The sequence below is a fragment of the Carassius auratus genome, unplaced genomic scaffold (assembly GCF_003368295.1).
Source record: "Carassius auratus strain Wakin unplaced genomic scaffold, ASM336829v1 scaf_tig00216332, whole genome shotgun sequence".
In the NCBI taxonomy this organism is placed as follows: Eukaryota; Metazoa; Chordata; class Actinopteri; order Cypriniformes; family Cyprinidae; genus Carassius; species Carassius auratus.
Window position 1 is genome coordinate 681,001 of NW_020528515.1, and position 21,753 is coordinate 702,753.

The 21,753-nt window shown below is 37.8% G+C and overlaps 2 protein-coding genes across 3 annotated transcripts; both read left to right on the forward strand.

The window, feature by feature from the left end:
• Positions 1–880: 880 nt before the first annotated feature.
• Positions 881–3,050, forward strand: LOC113097608 (relaxin-3-like). The gene is made up of 2 exons (XM_026262871.1): positions 881–1,299; positions 2,460–3,050. Exons 1-2 carry the CDS (start codon positions 1,182–1,184, stop codon positions 2,669–2,671), a joined length of 330 nt encoding a protein of 109 aa, XP_026118656.1. The 5' UTR covers positions 881–1,181; the 3' UTR covers positions 2,672–3,050.
• Positions 3,051–3,758: 708 nt separating this feature from the next.
• On the forward strand, positions 3,759–20,365 carry LOC113097616 (transportin-2-like). 2 transcript variants are annotated; one of them, XM_026262883.1, is made up of 25 exons: positions 3,759–3,977; positions 5,462–5,561; positions 6,431–6,506; positions 6,589–6,738; positions 6,892–6,998; positions 8,483–8,616; positions 8,695–8,776; positions 9,841–9,963; positions 10,050–10,168; positions 10,297–10,357; positions 11,687–11,858; positions 11,942–12,094; positions 12,196–12,421; positions 12,502–12,673; positions 13,983–14,069; positions 14,220–14,327; positions 14,427–14,594; positions 15,153–15,240; positions 15,329–15,427; positions 15,646–15,741; positions 16,772–16,847; positions 17,173–17,272; positions 17,367–17,441; positions 17,545–17,690; positions 18,611–20,365. In XM_026262883.1, the coding sequence occupies exons 2-24, from the start codon at positions 5,463–5,465 to the stop codon at positions 17,650–17,652; spliced, it is 2,679 nt and encodes an 892-aa protein (XP_026118668.1). In that variant the 5' UTR covers positions 3,759–3,977; position 5,462; the 3' UTR covers positions 17,653–17,690; positions 18,611–20,365. The 2 variants fall into 2 exon arrangements, with proteins under 2 accessions (XP_026118668.1, XP_026118669.1); XM_026262884.1 differs by having other exon boundaries at positions 14,427–14,585.
• Positions 20,366–21,753: the final 1,388 nt, after the last annotated feature.

The window sequence follows — 21,753 nt, forward strand, 5'->3', positions numbered from 1 at the left end:
AATAACCACACACACACACAACAATCACTCACTTCTCACTTCCATATCCTCTTATCTGTTTGAAATGTCACCTCGTGTCACCAGAGGTGAACTAAACCAGCCTGCGTTGTGCACGCTTAATATTCATTAAATCTTTATCCTGTATTAATGATGTTTCATGGAATATGGAAATCATACAGTAAAGTGCTGGGCAGTATCTGTGTAATCTGGATTACGTAATACATCTTTACATTCTTAAAATGTTAACATCAAGACAATTCACAAGGAATAAGCATTGTGGAATTTCGGCATTAATATTCGGATTAAATAAGTATAAAATATATTTACATGCATCTGGTTAAAAGTGCAGCGTTTGTGTCAGTGTGAGTGTACAACTTCATGATTCTTTCCACATTTTGTGCGATTAGACAGAGTGTGTGACAACAAAAAGGTCAGGAGTGATGAGATTGGGTCACTTCACTCAACATCACCTCCTCAGAGGTACACAGGTTCATTATAGAGGCCTTTGTCTTCCTAAAGGTCTCTGCCCTGCCATCATCACGGTCCATCTGACTGACGCACAGCTGCACAGGCTCCATGAGACACTATAAAAGCCACAGAAGGGCAACAGGAGGTTACATTATCTTTCTGACCAACAAGGAGCACTGGGAAACATCTCTCGTCTCTGTGGTGGTGATGTGTAAAGCTGCAGTTCTCTCGGTCTGTCACGAAGGGTGCGGGGATGAACTCAGGCGCAGACAGAATGCACTACACACAAGGCTTATTAATGACAAAAAGGGGAAAACAAAACCCACGAGGGGGAAAACAACAACTAGGAAATGGACAAATAACTTAACAAGACTTAGATTAGAAACAAACAATAAAACACAAGACTCTTCACTCTGGTACTGACACGACAGCTATACAATCCACAGGTCTCACAACATTTTGTCAAAGTGTAACAATGAACCGCACTAGACAGCGAACACAAGGGGATTGAAATAGGGAGACTAATGATAACATAACAGGTGACACAGGTAAAACAATAATGACAAAACGAGGACAACAAGGGGGCAGGGCAAGGAACTGATGCAACACAAGCACATGACCCAAAGACAAGGCCATGTGCTTTCACACAAAACACGGGCCTGTCATGATCCTGCCTCAAGACTAAAGAAAATCAAGAACACGAGGGAAGAATCATGACACGTTCGGCCTGCTGGGCCACGGACGGACAGCCAATGTACGGCAGAGAGTTCATCAGGGCGGTCATCTTCACCTGCGGAGGCTCGCGGTGGAGGAGGTCTCTGGATGTTTCAGGTATGACACAGACATAAGCAAAAAACTACAGGAGTTGTGTTGTGTACTGTATATTCGTTTATTCCAATACAATACACACACATTTAGAGGAACCAAATTTTTCTTTCATAGCTTCAATACAACTTACATTTATAAACAATTTATTTAATTGTACTTTTGCATATAGGTTGACACAATAATAACTAAATTACTATTAGGCTACAACAGTAAAAACATACATTTTAATTTATATATATATATATATATATATATATATATATATATATATATATATATATATATATATATATATATATATATATATATATATATATATATATATATATATATATATATATATATATATATATATTTTATTTAATAATTTATTTAACATATTTATTTAATAATACCAATAATAATAATAATTATTATTATTATTGATAATAGCCATACATTTAGAGGGCAAATTAAACACATGGCATTTAATTATTTTTATTTATATTATTTTTGATAATACACACAGAGGGCAAATTGAACTTCATGTAATCCGCAAACCCATTTTTATATAAGTTCTTAAAAAAAGGAATTAAAAATTCACCTTTTTCTTAAAAATAAATAAAATACTAAATAATATAAAAATATAAAAAACAACTATATAAAAAACAACTATACAATAACTACATGATTTTTAGACAATAAAACATATACTATTTATTTGATAATAATAATTACGTAATTAAATTGTTATTCATTACATTGTAATTTATTTTAATGTTGTATATTCACATATGTGTACATATATATAATAAATAAAACCTTAATATAATTATTAATAATGTGTGTGTGTGTGTGTACAATTATCTGACTGACATGATGCTGCTGGTTGGCAGGGTGTTGCTATGCAGTTGCTAGGTTGTTTGGGGTGGTTGGTAGGTCTGTCATATTTTGGTCTCTGTGGCTGAGGTTTATCATTCAGTGTACATTTGTGGGGATTCTCGCCCATTTGATCATCTACCAGGTGACAAATCAAAAGTCTGACCACTTAATAAAATAACAGCCACCCATCTTCGATGAGACCCAGAGGATCCATTCACTTGCGTGAGCAGAGACGTGCTGTGGTTTGAATCACTCACAGTAACAGTGCGTGACGTATTTGTGTGGTGCTGTTCTCTGATCAGGTGACCTCTCCAGTGATCTGCTCTCCGCTCAGGACCCCATCGTCCCTGGACTGTCATACAGACCCCGTCCTGACGCAGAGGCCCATGTCTGGACGGGAGAGGGCCCGGAGGACCCTGTGTTCATCTCAGAGGAAGTGCTGGAGGCCTCGCCCTCGTCAGACAGGAAGGGGCGGGGCGTGGTGGTCGGACTGTCCAATGCCTGCTGTAAATAGGGCTGCAGTAAGAGTGAAATCAGCTCATTGTGTTAAAGGACTGTGTGACCCCATTTCAAGCCGTTCCTCGCCCCTCATTCACGCCAACCTGAACAATGAAGGGGGAGCGGTTGTTGAAGTTTATTCCTATGAAATATTGACATATATGTGTGTCAGTGATGTAGAAATGGCTAATTTTAGCAAAAGCGAAGAGAGCTGTTTGTCAGTCTATTCAGAAGCTGCTCATCTCTGATCTTCTGATTCTCTTGTGTGGTTACTGATTTAATAACTGCACATTTGAATAAAGGTTTGATTGCGATAGAGTTTGGGGTCACATGGTTATTCAAATTATTTTAATATAAAGTTTACAGATTCTAAACAAACCTCCCTTGTTCACAAATTGCACCCTGCATGCAAATATGTATGAATATGGTAATAATCACAAATTATTGTGGTATATCAACATACCATAGTATGAGTGTTGGGGAGTAAGTAGTCACATGCAACTGAAATGTTATGCAATATATTGCAATATATTGAATGCAATTGTAATTTAATTACAAAATAAATGTAACTGTATGATTACAAAGGGGAGTTACATCTGGAATTAACACACACAGAGAGAGAGATTTAATAGATTTTCTTCCTAAATTGCTGTAAAATATGAGACACAAATGCTTCAGGAGTTTAGGACACAGAATAGGACACATGTTTATTTCCATGTTGTTTTATTTCTTATTTGATAGGTTTATGTAAATGCTTTCGAAGGCATTTTTAGTTGTCAGTGTTTCCTGTCATTATGCAAAGATTACTACATTTAAATAGGTTGACTTATAAGTAACCAGCGCTGCAGAGCTCCATCTGATGACGCTTCGAGGGAGGCTCGTGCACCTGAGTGACCCGTTATATGTCTCCATCTACAGGTCACAGTGTGCATTACATACTCTGAAATTAAGTTATATCTATCATAAACCTTCGTTCATTAAATATAGAGGGCACATAATATGTGTTAGTCAATATGTCTAGATTTTTCTTTAAATAAAACCCTAAGGTCAGTATTAGAGTTTCATTTCGTTTTTGTTAATGAGACATGACGTCACCGTCACGGTACGGAAGCCGCTCAGATTCACACCGCGCGATTAACGCGTCCGCCATGCATCAGGCGCCGCCGGTGAGAGAAGAATAACAGCAAAGACGCCGATTAAATCCCACAGAAATCCTGCAGAATCCCGCGGCGAGCCATCCGTTACCGCGAACCGACGGCTATCAGCGCTTGAGAGATACACCCAGACACAAACACACAGAGTGAGACAGACAGTGACTGAAGGTGAGAGCGTTTGGCGGGTTAGCACCGCAGCTAACGGCTACACAAGCGTCTGTGTGTGTGTTCATTCAGCGTCATTATACACTCATCACGCACATATAACGGGTTTGATGCGTTTTATTTAATGTGTGATCGGTTAACTCATCTGATGTGAGCTGGGGAACTGGGTTAAACCAGTCTGCATAAACACACACACGGCCTACACACACAGAGATTATACATAACACCACACACTCACAAATACATGTACACACACACACACATCTTCACACCGTGCTCAAACGTACACACTACTCAGTCAAATGTGTGTATATTTATAATATTTTATGTGTATATGTGTAACCACAGGACCACAAAACCCATCACATTTTCAAAACTGAGATTTATACATCATCTGAAAGCAGAATAAATAATAAATATTATTAGTATAATATTTTTAGGATTATGAAAGGACAATCATTTTTTGAGAGCCAGCTATATAAAAACATAAGGGTGCAAAAAAAAGAGAACATCTTGAGAAAATCACCTTTAAAGTTGCCCAAATTAAGTCTTTAGCAATGCATATTACAAATCAAAAATTATGTTTTGATATATTTACAGTAGGAAATTTACAAAATATCTTCTCAGAACCTGGTCTTTATTTAATAACCTAGCGATTTTTGGCATTAAAGATAAATCTATAATTTTGACCCATACAATGTATTGTTGACTATTTCTACAAATATATCTTAAGTCTGGTTTTGTGTTTCAGGGTCACATATGTATGCACACATATCAAATTAACTAACTATGTATATGTGTATATATAGATTGATAGATATGTCGATAACTCACATGGATAGTATTTATACAAACTCACTAATGGACTAAAAAATAAGTACACTTACTTTGTAACTTTGTAAAGTTTTAGTCATTTGAATTTGAGTGATTTTGTAATATTCCCGTGCTATTTCTATGTGTGATATAATGTTCAAACGATTAAATGTTCTTCCATTAAAACAGTTTAAATCATGCTGGTGAACAGGTTTTCAGGTTTGGTTGGTGCTGACATCGTCAAATTACTTTAAAATGTTGTGTAGAAGAAATGGTAGCATGTGCAATGAAACAATTGATATTGAATGAAACCCAAGCATCTCTCTGAGCCACTGAAGAAATACACATTTTCACACACACGGCCCACACGTACGTCAGACGCTCACACATTCACACTCTTGTCGATGCCACTAAAGAAGATCAGATGAAGCTGGCGTCCAGGTGCTCGCGCTGGATTAGCCAGGCTTCAGCCGCTAAACGTGTTTTAAACCGGGGATTTGTTCTGAATGCATGTGTCTGTCGATGAGAGTTATGTGTGTCATTCAGTTTGTTCTTCCTAAAAGTGTGACAAGAAAGCAGTGATGGCCAGGAGGGCGCGTGTGTGGTGATGTAGTGCACTCACTTGTCCTCTCTCTCTCTCTGTGTGTGTGTGTGTGTGTGTGTGTGTGTGTCAGGATGGAGTGGCAGCCGGATGAACAGGGTTTACAGCAGGTGCTACAGCTGCTGAAGGACTCTCAGTCTCCAGATACGGCCACACAGAGAGCCGTCCAAGAGGTATATTACACTATCATTATCATCGCTTATGTCTTTAACACTTATTTATCCAGGTTACCACACAAATATACTGTAGTGTTTTTAGTGTCTGTGTTGGCAGCTTTTATTTGGTATGCTGTAGTGAAGGGTCATACGCTCGAGTATGATCTGTTTTGTTTAAAATTAATTACAAACTTTAATTTAGCATGTACACATTAAAAGTGATGGTAAAGAAGTTAATGTTCATCAAAGAATGCTGAAAAAAGCAATATCACATTTTCCACAAAAAAATATGAAGCAGCTCAACTGTTTTTTTTGTTTTTTTCACATTTACAATAAGCATAAATGTTTCTTGAGCAGCAAATCATCATATTATACTGATTTCTGAAGGATCATGTGACCCTGAAGACTGGAGTAATTATGCTGAAAATTCAGCTTTGATCACAGGAATAAATTATATTTTAAAATATGATGATAATTGTAAAATGGTTGCGTTAAAATATTTTACAATATTAGTGTTTTTGATCTAAATAAATGCAGACTTGATGAGCAGAAGATACTTTTACTATAGTACTATAACGATATACAAATTTATTGTAACTTACAGCAGTATTTACCACAATATTTGTTCCCTAAAACATTTTAAAACCTAAAATGCGATGCAGAGGATTGTAAATCTGAAGATGATTTGTTTAATCAGAGTCTTGGAAGTGATTTATTGATTTAATCTGACTGTCTCATTCAAGAAAATGAATCAAACTTCATCATCTAATCTACTTGCATAGTTTATAGGCAACATAATAGTGTTTCTGAAGGGTATTCATATTACTAAATGATCTTTATTAAAGATCTCTGATTTTACCCTGATGTTTTCCTGACTCTCTCATTAGAAACTGGAGCAGCTGAATCAGTATCCTGACTTCAACAACTATCTCATCTTCGTCCTCACCAGTCTCAAATCTGAAGGTCTGTAGTATCCCATCATGAGCAGTGTGTCTCACGCTCTCCTGTCTCTCGTCTGAAGGCACGTCTCTGTGTATCTCTGCAGACGAGCCGACCCGTTCTCTGAGCGGCCTGATCCTCAAGAACAACGTGAAGGCTCACTACCAGAACTTCCCTCCGACCGTGGCCGACTTCATCAAGAGAGAGTGTCTCAACAACATCGGAGACCCGTCGCCGCTCATCCGCGCCACCATCGGTCAGTCTGAACCCGGGGTTGAGCGGGTCACACCGTAATAATAGATGTGGAGCGATCCTCTACAGAGCTCTGATTTAGATGCTTTGAGCTGATTATAAAGTCACAGAAGTCTCCATGGTCTCATTCAGCTGTGTGTTGTGTTTGTGTCTGTAGGTATTCTCATCACTACTATCGCGTCTAAAGGGGAGCTGCAGACATGGCCTGAACTGCTGCCTCAACTCTGCAACCTCCTCAACTCGGAGGATTACAACACCTGCGAGGTACAACACACGCTCAACTCTGAGGACGCTTTAACCACGCTCACACTGCTGACCCAACACCCATTTTAAAAAGAATATTGAATCATTTCTTTAATATGCACCAATATAACAATAATAAAAAAGGAATAAAATACAGTGTTATCTCCATATTCTGTTGAATAACATCATGATACTTTAACTTTGAATACAGTGTGCGTACTGATTTCAGTATTTTCTAGGGATGTAACGATATCAAATTCTCATGATACGATAATATGTCGGTATGAAGTCCACGGTACGGTATTTGTTGCAATGTATATATTAAAAAAAAGACAAATTAAGACAATTTTGTACATTTTAAAGTTAAATTCTTCTATCGAATGCACTCTGAGAGTTCAGAATTAAGAGCACAACTCATGTTCTTAAGAAAACGTAAGTCAGGAGAAGTCATTGAATTGACTTGTTCCTAACTTCAAAGCGTACTCAGTCCTCTTAATTTGTGGTGTACTGAGTCTAAATTACATCCTCACTGGTGTTTTAGGAAGACAGACAAATCGGCTTGTATTAATAATAACAACAGTTTGATCTTATTGTTATTCTTATGACAGCAATAGTCAAACATTGTAAAATATTTGCACTTGAAAATGAGTTTTCATTGGTAAATTATTTTAGACTACAGTAGAGAAATTACAATACTAGTTGATATCAGAATCAGAATGAGTTTTATTGCCAGGTATGTTCACACATACGAGGAATTTGTTTTCGTGACAGAAGCTCCGCAGTGCAACAGAATGACACCGACAGAACAAAAAACACTAAGGAATAAAAAATACTAAAAAAATACAAATAGTTAGGTAAGGATTGACGATATACAATTTGACAATGTATGGCAGGTATATTACAATGAGCATTATGTATGCACAGGTATATCATGTGCAAAAAATGTAAGTGTATGCTCAGTATGTGTGTTAGATAAATAAGTGTATGTGTATATAAATATAAATAGTGTCGTGTGTTCCACAGTTATTATCAGCTAATTATCATACAGGTAATTACAGGTGTGCGATTTTAAGATGCATTCATGGTTGGCCGCCACAAATAAATCAATGTATGCGAAACACTGGTAATTTATTTCAAAATATCAGAATCATATCACAGTTATTGAAAAAAAATATATAGCGATTTATTAACTAAATTTTCTTAATAAAATAAATTACTAATCTTAGTTTTTTTTTGATCAACCTTAACAAAACTAGTGAACTTGTGTAGTCTCTGGACTACCTAGATCAATAATTATCCATGTAGTATTATTTAGATGGTTATAAAATCTCACTTAAACGATGGGCGTGACCAAACATACTCCAAATTCCCAAGCCAATCTTCATGAAATTATCATTGCACTCTAACAGTTGTTTCAGTCTGTACTAATATTCTTCCTCTAACTATTATAAACCCATAATGCAGTGTGATTTCTGACCGAAATATGTGTGTGTGTGTGTGTACAGGGTTCTTTCGGTGCGCTGCAGAAGATCTGTGAGGACTCGTCTGAACTGCTGGACAGTGACGCTCTGAATCGACCCCTCAACATCATGATCCCCAAATTCCTGCAGTTCTTCAAACACTGCAGCCCCAAGATCAGGTGAAGAACCACACACACACTGATGCACTGTCTGTGTTTGATAATGAGTAACATCGTGTTGATTCACTCTCTCTGTAGGTCTCATGCCATAGCGTGTGTGAATCAGTTCATTATTGGCAGGGCTCAGGCTCTCATGGACAACATCGACACATTCATAGAGGTGAGCTGACCTCCAGCAAACAGTGATTAATTGTGTGCACTAATTGCAACTTTAAATTTGTGAGCAGTAAATTGCACAGTATAGTGCACAGTTCTTTTAAATATAATTCTGTTTTTTAATATTTTTGTGCATATTGAGTTTAGGTCAAATGTCCAGAACCTGCAAAATGTTAAGAATGAGGGATCATACAAAATGCATGTTATTGTTTATTTAGTACTGACCTGAATAATACATTTTTCTCATAAAATGTTAACATATAGTAACACAAGAGAAAATAGTTGAATTTATAAAACTGACCACGTTCAAAAGTTTCTGAATACTGTGTTGTTACCTGAACGATTCAAAGCTATGCTTTTTTATTTAGTTTAGTAATAGTTGTTCACGAGTCCCTTGTTTGTCCTGAACAGTGAAACTTTCTGCTGTTCTTCAGATACATCCTTCAGCTCCCACAAATTCTTTGGTTTTCCTCCATCTTTTGTGTATTTGAACCCTTTTCAACAATGACTGTATGATTTTGAGATCCATATTTTCACACTGAGGACAAGCGAGGGACTCATATGCAACTATTACAGAAGCTTCAAACGCTCGCTGATGCTCCAGAAGGAAAAACCATGCATTTACAGCAGGGGGGTGAAAACTTTTGAACAGAATGGAGATGTATTACATCTTATTTTGCCTAAATATCATACATTTTTTTTCATTTTGTACTACCCTTCAGAGGATACAGAAGGGGTTTCCCAGAAGCCAAAATAATTCAAATTTACCATGATCTTTAAAATCCAAAACTTAAAGCATGGTTTCTCCTTCTGGAGCATCAGTGAGCGTTTGAACCTTCTTTAATAGTTGCATATGAGTCCCTCAAAATCATAGTCATTGTTGGAAAGGGTTCAGATACACACAAACTTAGCCAAATCACGCTTGTAGTTTTTTCATGAAAGCAAACTTTTCAGCAGCCTAGTATGTCATGAACACAACTACAATCCGGCTCACGATGCCCCATGCATTTGTAGTTCCTTCAGTGTTGAAGGCTCAGCTCATGTGTACTGTGTGTGCTTTGTTTTCAGTCTCTGTTTGCGTTGGCGGGTGATGAAGACTGCGAGGTGAGGAAGAACGTGTGCAGAGCTCTGGTCATGCTGTTGGAGGTCCGGATCGACCGCCTGATTCCACACATGCACAGCATCATTCAGGTGAGACCAGCACCAACATCTGATGTCTTGCTGTCATTTCAAGGTATTTTAGGAGCTTCATATCAGTCCTGTGTCTGTTTCTGCAGTACATGCTGCAGCGCACGCAGGACGCGGATGAGAACGTGTCGCTGGAGGCCTGTGAATTCTGGCTGACTCTGGCGGAGCAGCCCATCTGTAAAGAGGCTCTGTCAGGACACCTGGTCCAGTGAGTACTGCAGGCCATCATCACACATCTGAGCATTAACTGAACACACCGATGAAGCCTCTGGCCTGAGAGATCTGATCTGAACTCATGATGTAGTGAGATGATCTAATGTTGATGTATTTCTCCAGACTCATCCCCATCCTGGTCAACGGAATGAAGTATTCGGAGATCGACATCATTTTACTGAAGGTGAGTCACCATAAGAGTCAGGGATATTAAATCAAATCAATTTTATTGCATTAGTTAAATTTGCATTCACACATTCAATTGTTTCACAAGCATTTGATTCCGAATCATAAAAAAAAAAAAAATATATATATATATATATATATATATATATATATATATATATATATATATATATATAATATATAGCTGTTACTTTAGTGATATTTATATACTATTATACTATTTATTAATATTGTGAATTAGCTTTTATTGTATTTTCAGGTTTAGTTTTGATGTAGCAATTAATTTGTTGAATTTTTCTACTATTTTGCTTTTTTAAATTGTTTGTTTTACTAACTTAGTTCTAGGGGATGCACGATAAATATCGGCTGATATTTAATGCGTATCTTGTCAGTAAAGCCGGTTCTGTAATCAGCAGTAAATCTCTACACGTGCATTATTTTGGCGAGATGCGCATTAAATATCAGCTGATATTTATCGTGCATCCCTATTTATTCACTAATTTGTAACTAATTTTACTGCTCAACTTTCAAAAGTTTTTCTTAAAAAAAATAAATAATAATTATATATATTTTTTCTTTTCTTTTTTTATGTTTAGTTGTATTGCCATTTTAATTTGAATATTTTTTATACTTCTAGTAATTTTATTTTAGCATTTTCAATTTTTTTTTTTTACGTAATATTTTAATTTCTGCTTTATTTCAGTGACTGATAATTATTTTGAAAAGTTTTGATTTAAGTTGACACACTGATTTGGAATCTTGAATTTAAAGGGTTAGTTCACCCCAAAAATATCTTAATTTGTGTTCTGAAGATAAACTAAGGTCTTACCAGTTTGGGACTACATGAGGGTGATCAATGTCAGAATTTTCATTTTGGGGTGAACTATCCTTTTAAAAGAGAATTCTCTCTGCTAATGCTTTAAATTATACAGAGAAGGGTTTCCGACTGATTACTCAAATCAGTAATTCTTTATATTTTTTAACTATTTTTGGAAAGAACCAGCTTGTTTTTTATGATTTGAACTACACTGGTTGCACTCATACATGTCAGAAGAGCAGTTCAAAAGAGTTAATTGTTTGTTCGTGAATCAGATTACATTGATCGTGTTCATTTTTGCATGCAGCCTGTGAAGACAACTCAATAGAAAGAGATTTCTAGATCTACTTTATTCTTTTTTTGTTGCAAATTGATATTGGAGCTGGAAATTTTAGAAAATCTATTCTGTTCCCCAGTCCTCCTGATTTATAAGCAGTGTGTGCTCAGTACGAGACCAGGTGAATCTGACTGCAGCTGCTCTCTCTCTCTCTCTCTGTGTGTGTGTCTCAGGGTGACGTGGAGGAGGACGACAACGTTCCTGACAGCGAGCAGGACATCAAGCCTCGCTTCCACAAGTCACGCACCGTCACGCTGCAGCACGAGGGAGGAGAAGGGGAGGAAGGAGAGGACATCGACGAAGACGAGGATGACGACGACGACACGCTGTCCGACTGGAACCTGCGTGAGTAAACGACCAATCAGAGCGCGCTTGCTGTAAAAGCTCTCCTGTGTGTATGAAGTGTGTATACTTCTGTGTGTTTGTAGGGAAGTGCTCTGCGGCGGCGCTGGACGTGTTGGCTAACGTCTTTCGGGACGACCTGTTGCCGCACCTGCTGCCGCTGCTGAAGGGTCTGCTGTTCCACCCGGACTGGGTCATCAAGGAGTCTGGGATACTGGTGCTGGGAGCCATCGCCGAAGGTGTGTATACTGAACTCACTTAAAGGAATAGTTCACCTAAAAATCATGTAGCTCCAGAACCTTAATGCTAGGTGCTCACACGTCCTGTCTCTGTCCGTCAGGCTGCATGCAGGGTATGGTCCCGTACCTCCCCGAGCTCATCCCACACCTGATCCAGTGTCTGTGTGATAAGAAGGCTCTGGTTCGCTCCATCGCCTGCTGGACGCTCAGCCGCTACGCACACTGGGTGGTGAGCCAGCCGCCGGAAGCCCACCTCAAACCGCTCATGACAGAGCTGCTCAAACGCATCCTGGACGGCAACAAGAGGGTGCAGGAGGCCGCCTGCAGGTCAGTGTTCGAGAGGAATCCACATCTGAATTATCTCCCAATGAATCCCAGTTATAAAACAACGGTGTGGTGTTTTTCAGTGCATTCGCGACTCTGGAGGAGGAGGCTTGTACGGAGCTGGTTCCGTACCTCAGTTTCATTCTGGACACTCTGGTGTTTGCGTTCGGGAAATACCAGCACAAGAACCTGCTGATCCTGTACGACGCCATCGGGACCCTGGCAGACTCCGTCGGACATCACCTGAACCAACCGGTAACTACAGCTGCCGAAAAAAAAACGTTTTCAGACTTCATTCACTAACAAGACACTTTAATGTTTTCGAGAGTAGAAAAAGAAAATGCTTATAACAAAATGGTAATATTTAGAAATATTATTACAATTTACAATGTAGTTAGTTTTATGTCAATGTATTTTAAAATATAATTTATTCCTGTGAATGTTCAGCATCATTCCTCCAGTCTTCAGTGTCACATGATCCTTCAGAAATCATTATAATATGCTGATTTACTGCTCCACAAACATTTAATATTGTCAATCTCGAGAACAAGTGTGCTGCTCAATATTTTTGTGGAAACGATGTTCAATTTCTCTTTAATTCTTTGATAGATAGAAAGTTCAAAAGAGCAGCATTGTTTTGAAGCATTTAGTTTTGTTTGTCACTTTTAGTCACGTTAATTTATCTTTTGAATTGTAGTGTATTTTGTTTTAATGTTTCTAAAAACCACAGATGCAATTAGGGCAACTCAAAGGATAAGATACCTTTTTTTTTGTCAAAATATATGCCAAAATGATGGAAATCAGTAATAAGTAGCTGGGTTTCCCTCACCTTGCTTTTTTGCACATTTTGTAGCTTCACAACCGAGTCGAGTGATGGAAACACTGAATTTTGAATAAAAATGCCTTAATTCGCAAAAACATTTTTATGCTCGCTTGAGCTGGTTTTTGACTTCGGCTAATCCGAATAATGGGAGACAGAAATGTGTTTTGCGAATAAATTCCTCAAAGCACATCAAAAAAAGTCACGTGACTTTGCATGATCGGACGGTAAATCCTAAATAACCAGCAGACCGATCTCATTTCATAGCATCTGAAATATTGTTATGGTCATTCTGAAATGCCAGTATTTCTGTATAATTGCCTCCCTGAACTGTTAAACCACTGCGTTCCCAAACATCAGCGTCCACCTCCGAAAGCAATGACCGCTTTCATTGTGTTTCGTCTGCTCGTTCTGAGGTGCAAGTCATTTATTATATAGGAAAATATTATATTCAGTAGCTTTTCCTACTTTTCTTAGTGATGTATTGTGCCAGTTTATCAGGAAGTGTAGGTTTTGTTCTCTTTGACTCGTTTGATGGAAACAAATGTTTTGTGCGATATTCCGATATAAGTTAGATTCACAACTTTGGATGGAAACCCGGTTGGTAAATTACACGTTTTTGGTTCGATGTGCCTCTGCTCGTCCCTAGCCCTTGACAGCTAGTTTTAAAAAGCTAGATATTATTAGCACGTGCTTGTAGGTGTAGAGATCAGTGGACTGACCTTGTTTCGTGTGTGTGAACAGGAATACATCCAGAAACTGATGCCTCCTCTGATCCAGAAGTGGAATGAACTGAAGGACGAGGATAAAGACCTGTTTCCTCTGCTGGAGGTGAGGACTGAAGGAAAGCCTTCATTTCACAGTTTAAATGGACTGTATTTTCATGACACATAATTATACATGGTTTTGATCAAACAGTTGTAATTGAAAGTGAAAATAGACTGTGAATGACTCCTGTCCACTCTGTGTTTGTGTGTGTAGTGTTTGTCGTCTGTGGCTACGGCGTTACAGAGCGGTTTCCTGCCATACTGTGAGCCCGTCTATCAGCGATGTGTTACTCTGGTGCAGAAAACACTGGCACAAGCCATGGTGAGGACACACACTTACTCACACACGCACTTCTGCATGAAGAACATCAGTGAAGCGCACAGTCATGAACCCACTGTGTGTGTGTGTGTGTGTGTGTAGATGTACAGCCAGCAGCCGGATCAGTACGAGGCTCCAGATAAGGACTTCATGATCGTGGCTCTGGATCTGCTCAGCGGTTTGGCCGAAGGTCTCGGGGGTCATGTGGACCAGCTGGTTGCCCGCAGCAACATCATGACCCTGCTGTTCCAGTGTATGCAGGTACAATGTGTGAGAGACTTTAACATTTAACTCTATCAAGTATTTACAATGTGATATTTTGTATTAAAAATATAACAACATTTAATGTTTACAATTTTTATTGAATTAAATTTAAAATACAATGAATGTATTGTTTATATTGTAGGTTTTATGTTAATATTAGTGTTTTTTTTATTTGTATTGTTATGAAGTTATTTTATTTACTGTTATTATTATTAACGTTATTTATTTACTATATTTATAAAATACACTTATAATGCGTTAAATAGGCATTTTTATATTTTAGGGTTTACTATATTTGTTTTATATTGTTGGTGTAGGTATGTTGTACATTTTTACTATGTCTATTAACGTTAAATTATTTATTATTATTTGAAGTATTTACTACATTATACATTTGTTTAGTTTATTATTTAGTATTTTTTATTTTTATTATTTAGTATTTATTTAGTATTTACTATATTCCACACCAGTTTTTTTAATCTTGGTTATAAGTAAATATTATTTAAATATTTTATTTGAATTATTGTTATAAAATTGCTTATCTTATTCTACTCTTGTTTGTAGGACAGTATGCCTGAGGTGAGACAGAGCTCGTTTGCTCTGCTGGGTGATCTGACCAAGGCCTGTTTTCCACACGTCAAACCCTGCATTGGTAAGACGAGCTCATTTGACCTGCATGATACACCCTTAACTTCATGATAAATTCAGATTAATCTCTGAAACTGTGTATGTGTGTTTAGCCGAGTTCATGCCGATCCTGGGGACGAATCTGAACCCCGAGTTCATCTCTGTGTGTAACAACGCAACCTGGGCCATCGGAGAGATCTGCATGCAGATGGGTGAGGATCATCACACTGATTCAGAATCATGTTTGTTTGACGTCATTAGCATTTTTCATATTCGTATTATCTCAATTCACTCTGTCACTTCCCTCGAATCGCCACATCATGATAAATGACTTCAATATGACATTTATTACATTTATGTCCAAGAATACATGAAACGGATCTGAGTCCGGTTGAACTGACCTGTCTCTGACCTGACTGTGTTGTGGTAGGTGTGGAGATGCAGCCGTATGTGGCTCTGGTTCTTCCTCATCTGGTGGAGATCATTAACAGGCCCAACACTCCCAAAACCCTGCTGGAGAACACTGGTACGACCTCTGACCACACATCAACATTTACAGGGCTCCAGACTGTGACCTAATGGTTGCATTTTATGACTATTTTTTCTGCGGATGTGACAGATTTTTGTGTTTTTATTGATTTGTGTCACACTTGCGCAACCACTGCATTGTCCAACTCATAAGCTCTGCCATTTCTGTTGCATTTGAGAGCGAAACTAAATCGCACTGTTTCAGCTGCACAACCCTAAACTGTTTATCAGCTCTGATTGCGATGCAAAAAAACTTGTCTGAGCTCAGAACAGCTTTCCTCGGGAGTTGATTTTGCGACACTGTTACACAGATGCAACAGTGCTGTGAGATCCAGGGAGAAGTGTTTGAATTTGCTGCACAATGATAAGGTTACTGTGCGATCTAGTGAGAATCATTCAAATCTGTGCAGAAATCTGTTATAAACAGAACTGACAACGTCTCCAGAAGCAGTAACGCTAACTATAACTGTTGGGTCGTGGTAGAAATAGTCAAATGCATTACATCATTCATTTTGAAAGAGAAATTCAAGCACTTTTCAGTGACTTTCAAGCATTTCACACAGCTATTTCCAGCACTTTAAAGCTCTAAGATGATCCAGTTTGAATGTTATTTTTAATTGGATGAACACTTAGGATTTTTTTTTTTAAATACATCAAATCACAATTATATTTAGAGCGCAACAGACAAGCATTTATTAGTCATTAGTTTTTACTTTTTTCCACTATATTTTGAAATTATAAAATATCAAATCATCAAAAAAGATTTTTGTGTGTGTATGAAGTAAGTCACAAACTTTTCTTCGATTTGTCATTAAATCAGGTATAATTATTGAAGTTGGTCATTTCCATATGTTAGAAAAATAATGGTACATTTAATAGGAGTGGATGTATATATTTTCTGTATATAAAAAGTATATTTTGCACATATTACTGTTGTTATTAGTGGTGCTGGTGCTAGTCTGGAGCCCTGATTTACCTTTCTCACACACAAACAATCAAACCTTAACTCCTCCCACTTCTCCTTACAGCCATCACGATTGGTCGCCTGGGTTACGTCTGTCCACAGGAAGTGGCTCCCATGTTGCAACAGTTCATCAGACCCTGGTGAGTCAAAACATCTAGACTTCAAATAGGCATACTAGAGTGATTTCTGAAGATCATGTGACACTGAAGACTGGAGTAATGATGCTGAAAATACAGCTGTACATCACAGGAATAAATTACATTTTACTGTATATTCAAACAGAAATCAGTTATTTTAAATTGTAATAATATTTCACGATATCACTGATTTTTACAGAGTTTTTGATCAAATAGAGACTGGTTTCAAAAACCTAAAAAATATTACTGGCACCAAACTTTTGCCAATAAGAATTTGTAATGTTTCCATTTTCAGCTAATATTTAACTGATGGTTTTTATTGTTGCAGGTGCACGTCGTTACGAAACATCAGAGATAATGAGGAGAAGGACTCGGCCTTCAGAGGCATCTGTGTGATGATTGGTGTGAATCCTGGCGGTGTGGTCCAGGTCAGTTCTGATATATTCTGACTCTGTTGTGATTGACCGTGATGTTCGTCTCTCCTCCATCACTCATTTCCTTTCACCCGTCTCTCTCCTTCAGGACTTCATCTTCTTCTGTGATGCGGTGGCCTCCTGGGTCAGCCCTAAAGATGACCTGAGGGACATGTTCTACAAGGTCAGATGAGCGTTCAGATGTGTTACATCACATTACGCCTGTATATAGCGGTGAAATTAAGAAGATTGATGTTTGATGAATGAGATTTTGTGTCTCTGTGTAGATCCTACATGGTTTCAAGGACCAGGTCGGTGAGGAGAACTGGCAGCAGTTCTCAGAGCAGTTCCCGCCCATCCTGAAGGAACGCCTGTCTGCATGCTATGGCGTGTAGCCCCGCCCCTCTGCTTCACACACAGCACATGCTGTCAGGTTAGTGATGACCACTGATGTCTTGTGATGGTATAATGTGCTGGGACAAAGAATCACTGTCCTAGCTGTTTCTACTCAACTGCAGTATATGGCAGATCATTTGAGCTCAGCTGCTAACGTTACTCTTGAGTCGTGCATCCCACCCCTCTTCGTTTGCATAGTTTAATACTAATCAATATACCTGAGATTATATATATATTATAAATTACACTATGCATGTCATTACATTTACCCATCTAAATTGTCCCAAATATTCATAAAGTTTACATTTGTTTAATATTAGCGCGCACATTTTTCTTAAAGGGCCGATTATTTATTTATTAGATGTGCAGAACAAGAAAATTTCAGTCTGTACATCACTATGAGATAATATTGCATCTAAAATAGAAATATAAAAATGCTAAAAGATGAAATATTAAAGTTTTAATATCGGTAAAAACAAATTAATTATCGGTCAAACCGATTACTGTTGTCAAAAAATTGACTGTTTTTGCATTTTTTGCCCATGCCACTTAATAGCAATATCAAAGAACTTAATAAACATAAGTATTTGTGTTAAAAGTAAATTATCTGTCAAACTGACAGACAAAAAATAAAAAATACTTATATATCATGGTCCAGCATCATTGACAGTTGCTGCTTATGTTGCCTTTATTTGTCCATAGTCGATTATGGAATATTAAAGAACTTATAAACGATTAGGTATAAAAGTGCTTGCATTCAAAATGTTGTCAAATTGATAACGCATTAAATAAATGTGAATATCGGTAAAAATAGTATTATTGATCAGGCAGATTACTGGTCTGCTTATGCTTCCCACAGTCACAAAAGTGATATTGAAGAATTTAATAAAGATCAAGGAATAGAAGAAAAATATTGGTCAAAAAAATTGCTCTTATTTGTCTCTCTTTTTCTTTCAGTTGAACCTTTAGGAGGGGGGAACTCATCCATCTGTGTATTGCACTGCCCTGATCGTGGGGGAGAGGGACGCGATTGGCCGCTCCGCCTGACGGACAGATCCCACGCCCTTTGTGTGTCCATGAGGGTGGGTGGGTGGGTGGGAGGGGGGAGGGGACTCCTCTAGTTAACTGCAGAATGCACCCAATCACGGGGAATAAACCTAAAAACGTAGGGAAGACGAGAGATAGCGTAACCGAGGGAGAGCGTAAGGGAGGTGGTAGGTTAAACGGGAGGGAGGTATAGACAGTTATATGGGAATAATCGCTAAAAAGATTAAGATTAGGGAGGGAAGCTAGACAGCAACTGTTATACAACTTTTTTTAAATCTCAAGTTAATCCCAGGCATAAGAATCAAATGCATTCACACGCAGACTGACCATAGAGACACTTGCACATAAAGTTGCAATAACTACGAGCGGCCAGCGCCGCCGTAGCATTAGCATATTCAGACTTTAACACTGAGACTCTTTAGGAAAGACTAGAATCGTTTTTTCATTTTTTAATAATTACTATTGATGAAACGGGAACAATCTCGGCTTTAAAAAAAGATGGTTAGCGCGCTATCGCGAATTTGTGTTTTTGATCGTTAGTAAGGGAGCATCTATGAATTCAGTTTTCATCATCATCATCATCATCAGCTTTGTCGTCGTTGTTCTGTCCGATTGTCGTCACGATTCCCTGCTTGCGTCTCTTATGCCGAATCGTTTATTTTCAGAAGTTTCTTCAATTTTTGCGTAGTTGGCTTGTAGTTTTTTCCTGGGCTTGGTCAGTGTTCGCTGTTAAAAAAAAACTCATTGTAGTTTACAGATTTCAATCACACCGTAGTTTAATCTTCGTCGTGATTTCGAGAGATTCGGTCTCGTCGCGAAGGAGCTGGAACGGAAACTCCAAAATATAACGATCATGACTTGCGTTATGTATGTGTTCGGTTGTGTGTGTGTGATTTGTTTAACGGTAGCTGTGTTGGGAGCTTTTAAGTGTGTTTTGTTAGTGTCATTGCCATGTATTTTTTTCGTAATTCGCATTTCGTATGTGTATTCTCGCGTTAATAGGTTGTTAATTGTTTAAAGGTACCTTACACTTGACTCCTGGACCCCTATTGACCTGTAAACTGTGACCAACGATGTGTGCGCGCTTGTGAGTGTGTGTATGAATGTATTTGTACCGATAAATATTGATGCCATATTGATATTTGGTATTTAGTGATTCAATCAGATTATCCAACAAAATACAACTATATCAAATATAGTTTTACAACAACAAGGTAAATTTTTTTTTAGTTTGTTCTTTTTTTATGTTTTGCTGCTATTGCTAATTTTTGGATACTTTGATGAATAGAACCAAATTCACAACATTTAAATTCTGTCCGAGCAAAATGCGTAATTTAAATTTGGATTATCGCTTGTCATGCACTTTTTGTTTTGCTATTTTTATAATTTTATTTTTTTTTTTGCAAGGAATTTGCTGGTAAATTTACTGATAAAACCGTTGGATTCATCATGCGTCTTGTTTTTTCTTGTGACAATATTTGTTGGTTGGATGATTTGAAATAAGAGCGAGCTGAAAGTAATGACAGGAAGTGATGATTGGAAGGATGGCGAGGCGGAGAACGATTGCTGCGTGTGGAAATCTGCACTGAGACTCTGAAAGAAAAACAATCACATTTCTCTCTTTACCTTGCCAGGAAAAATAAAATGATTTTTTACCAAGCTGAAGAACTCTGTGTGCACTTGATTTTTCTCTCTCTCATTTTTTTATTTTAATTATAAAAGTAAAGTTTTCAAGACAATCCTAAAAACTATAACCAAAAGTGGAGTGTTGTGGCTTTTAATCTGTTAGTTTTAATCTCATCTGTATGTTATTGTACTCCTAATCATTGACTAAAACTAAGTTTTTCGCTTCCTAAAGAACACAACTGAATCGTCAGTTTATGTAAATCCCCTCTAGAATGAGAATGAGCCCCACTCCTTTAATAAAATATAGCTTTTTTGACGGTTAATTAGACCTGTTGTGTACATGTTAAGGATTTAGATGGTAGCTGGTGCTTGAATATTCATGGAGACATAACAGCAAGAAATTTTCAATGGAAATCTTTGGGATGTTGATCATCGGTTACGGGAAAACCAAAAGCAACACCCATCAGAACAGGCTGGAGGTCTGTGCCAGGAAATTTTGGATTCGAGTTCGGGATTTAAAGATCCCCAAGCCATAATGATTTCCAGCAAACTCCAGTGATTTGTGCCTTGAAGCATCTAAATAAGTCCAGGCTGTTCGTCCTAATCAGAATCAAGTGCTTATCTTGTCTTTTGTCCTGATGAGCGGTTTCAGATCTAAAATGCAGATTACAGCAGGAAGTTCCTGTAGATTTGAGGATGTACTTCAGTGTCTCTCTTTGTCCAAGTGTATATCTTACTGTAAGAGTCGACAAGATCTTCACAGGACATCCATCACTTAATCATGCATATAAGCTGCAATAATGGAGATCATTTACATTAGAGACTCACCTTCACAACTACAATCCAGAAGTGGACAGATTTGTGCATCTGAAGTGTAACAGTAGTGTTTACAAGCCATCATACATGCTGATCACTGTGTTGTGTGTGTGTGTTTGTGTGTGTTACCAGCTCCAACACTCACTGCATAATCTCACATGCTACAAACCCACACACAGGAAACAGACAAGTGATGACAGGAAGTTTGAGTTTAACACAAAGATCATATATATACTGTGCAATCACACTTTAATAACAAGATACTCGAGAAGTATCAGAAACTATTTTTAGATGTTTTCTCACCGAAATCATGTTCCATCACTTGGTTTCCATGTAAAATTGCATTGCAAGTTCATGTTAAAAACTTAAAATACTAAAGCACATGTTGTCACAGACTGGTGGTCTTCACAGAGAGTGTGAACTTTAACCCTGAGTTTGTTTTGCAGGAAAGTTTGTTTTGTGACGATAGCCGAGTGAGATGTGTGTAGGGCAACAGTAGCGTGAAAGAAGGTGAGATGTTAGTGTGTGTGTGTGTGTGTGTGTGTGTGGTGTTACTGTAGGCTTTATTAAAGTGAGGGCTGGAACTAAACCAACTGAAAAGAGGAAGAAAC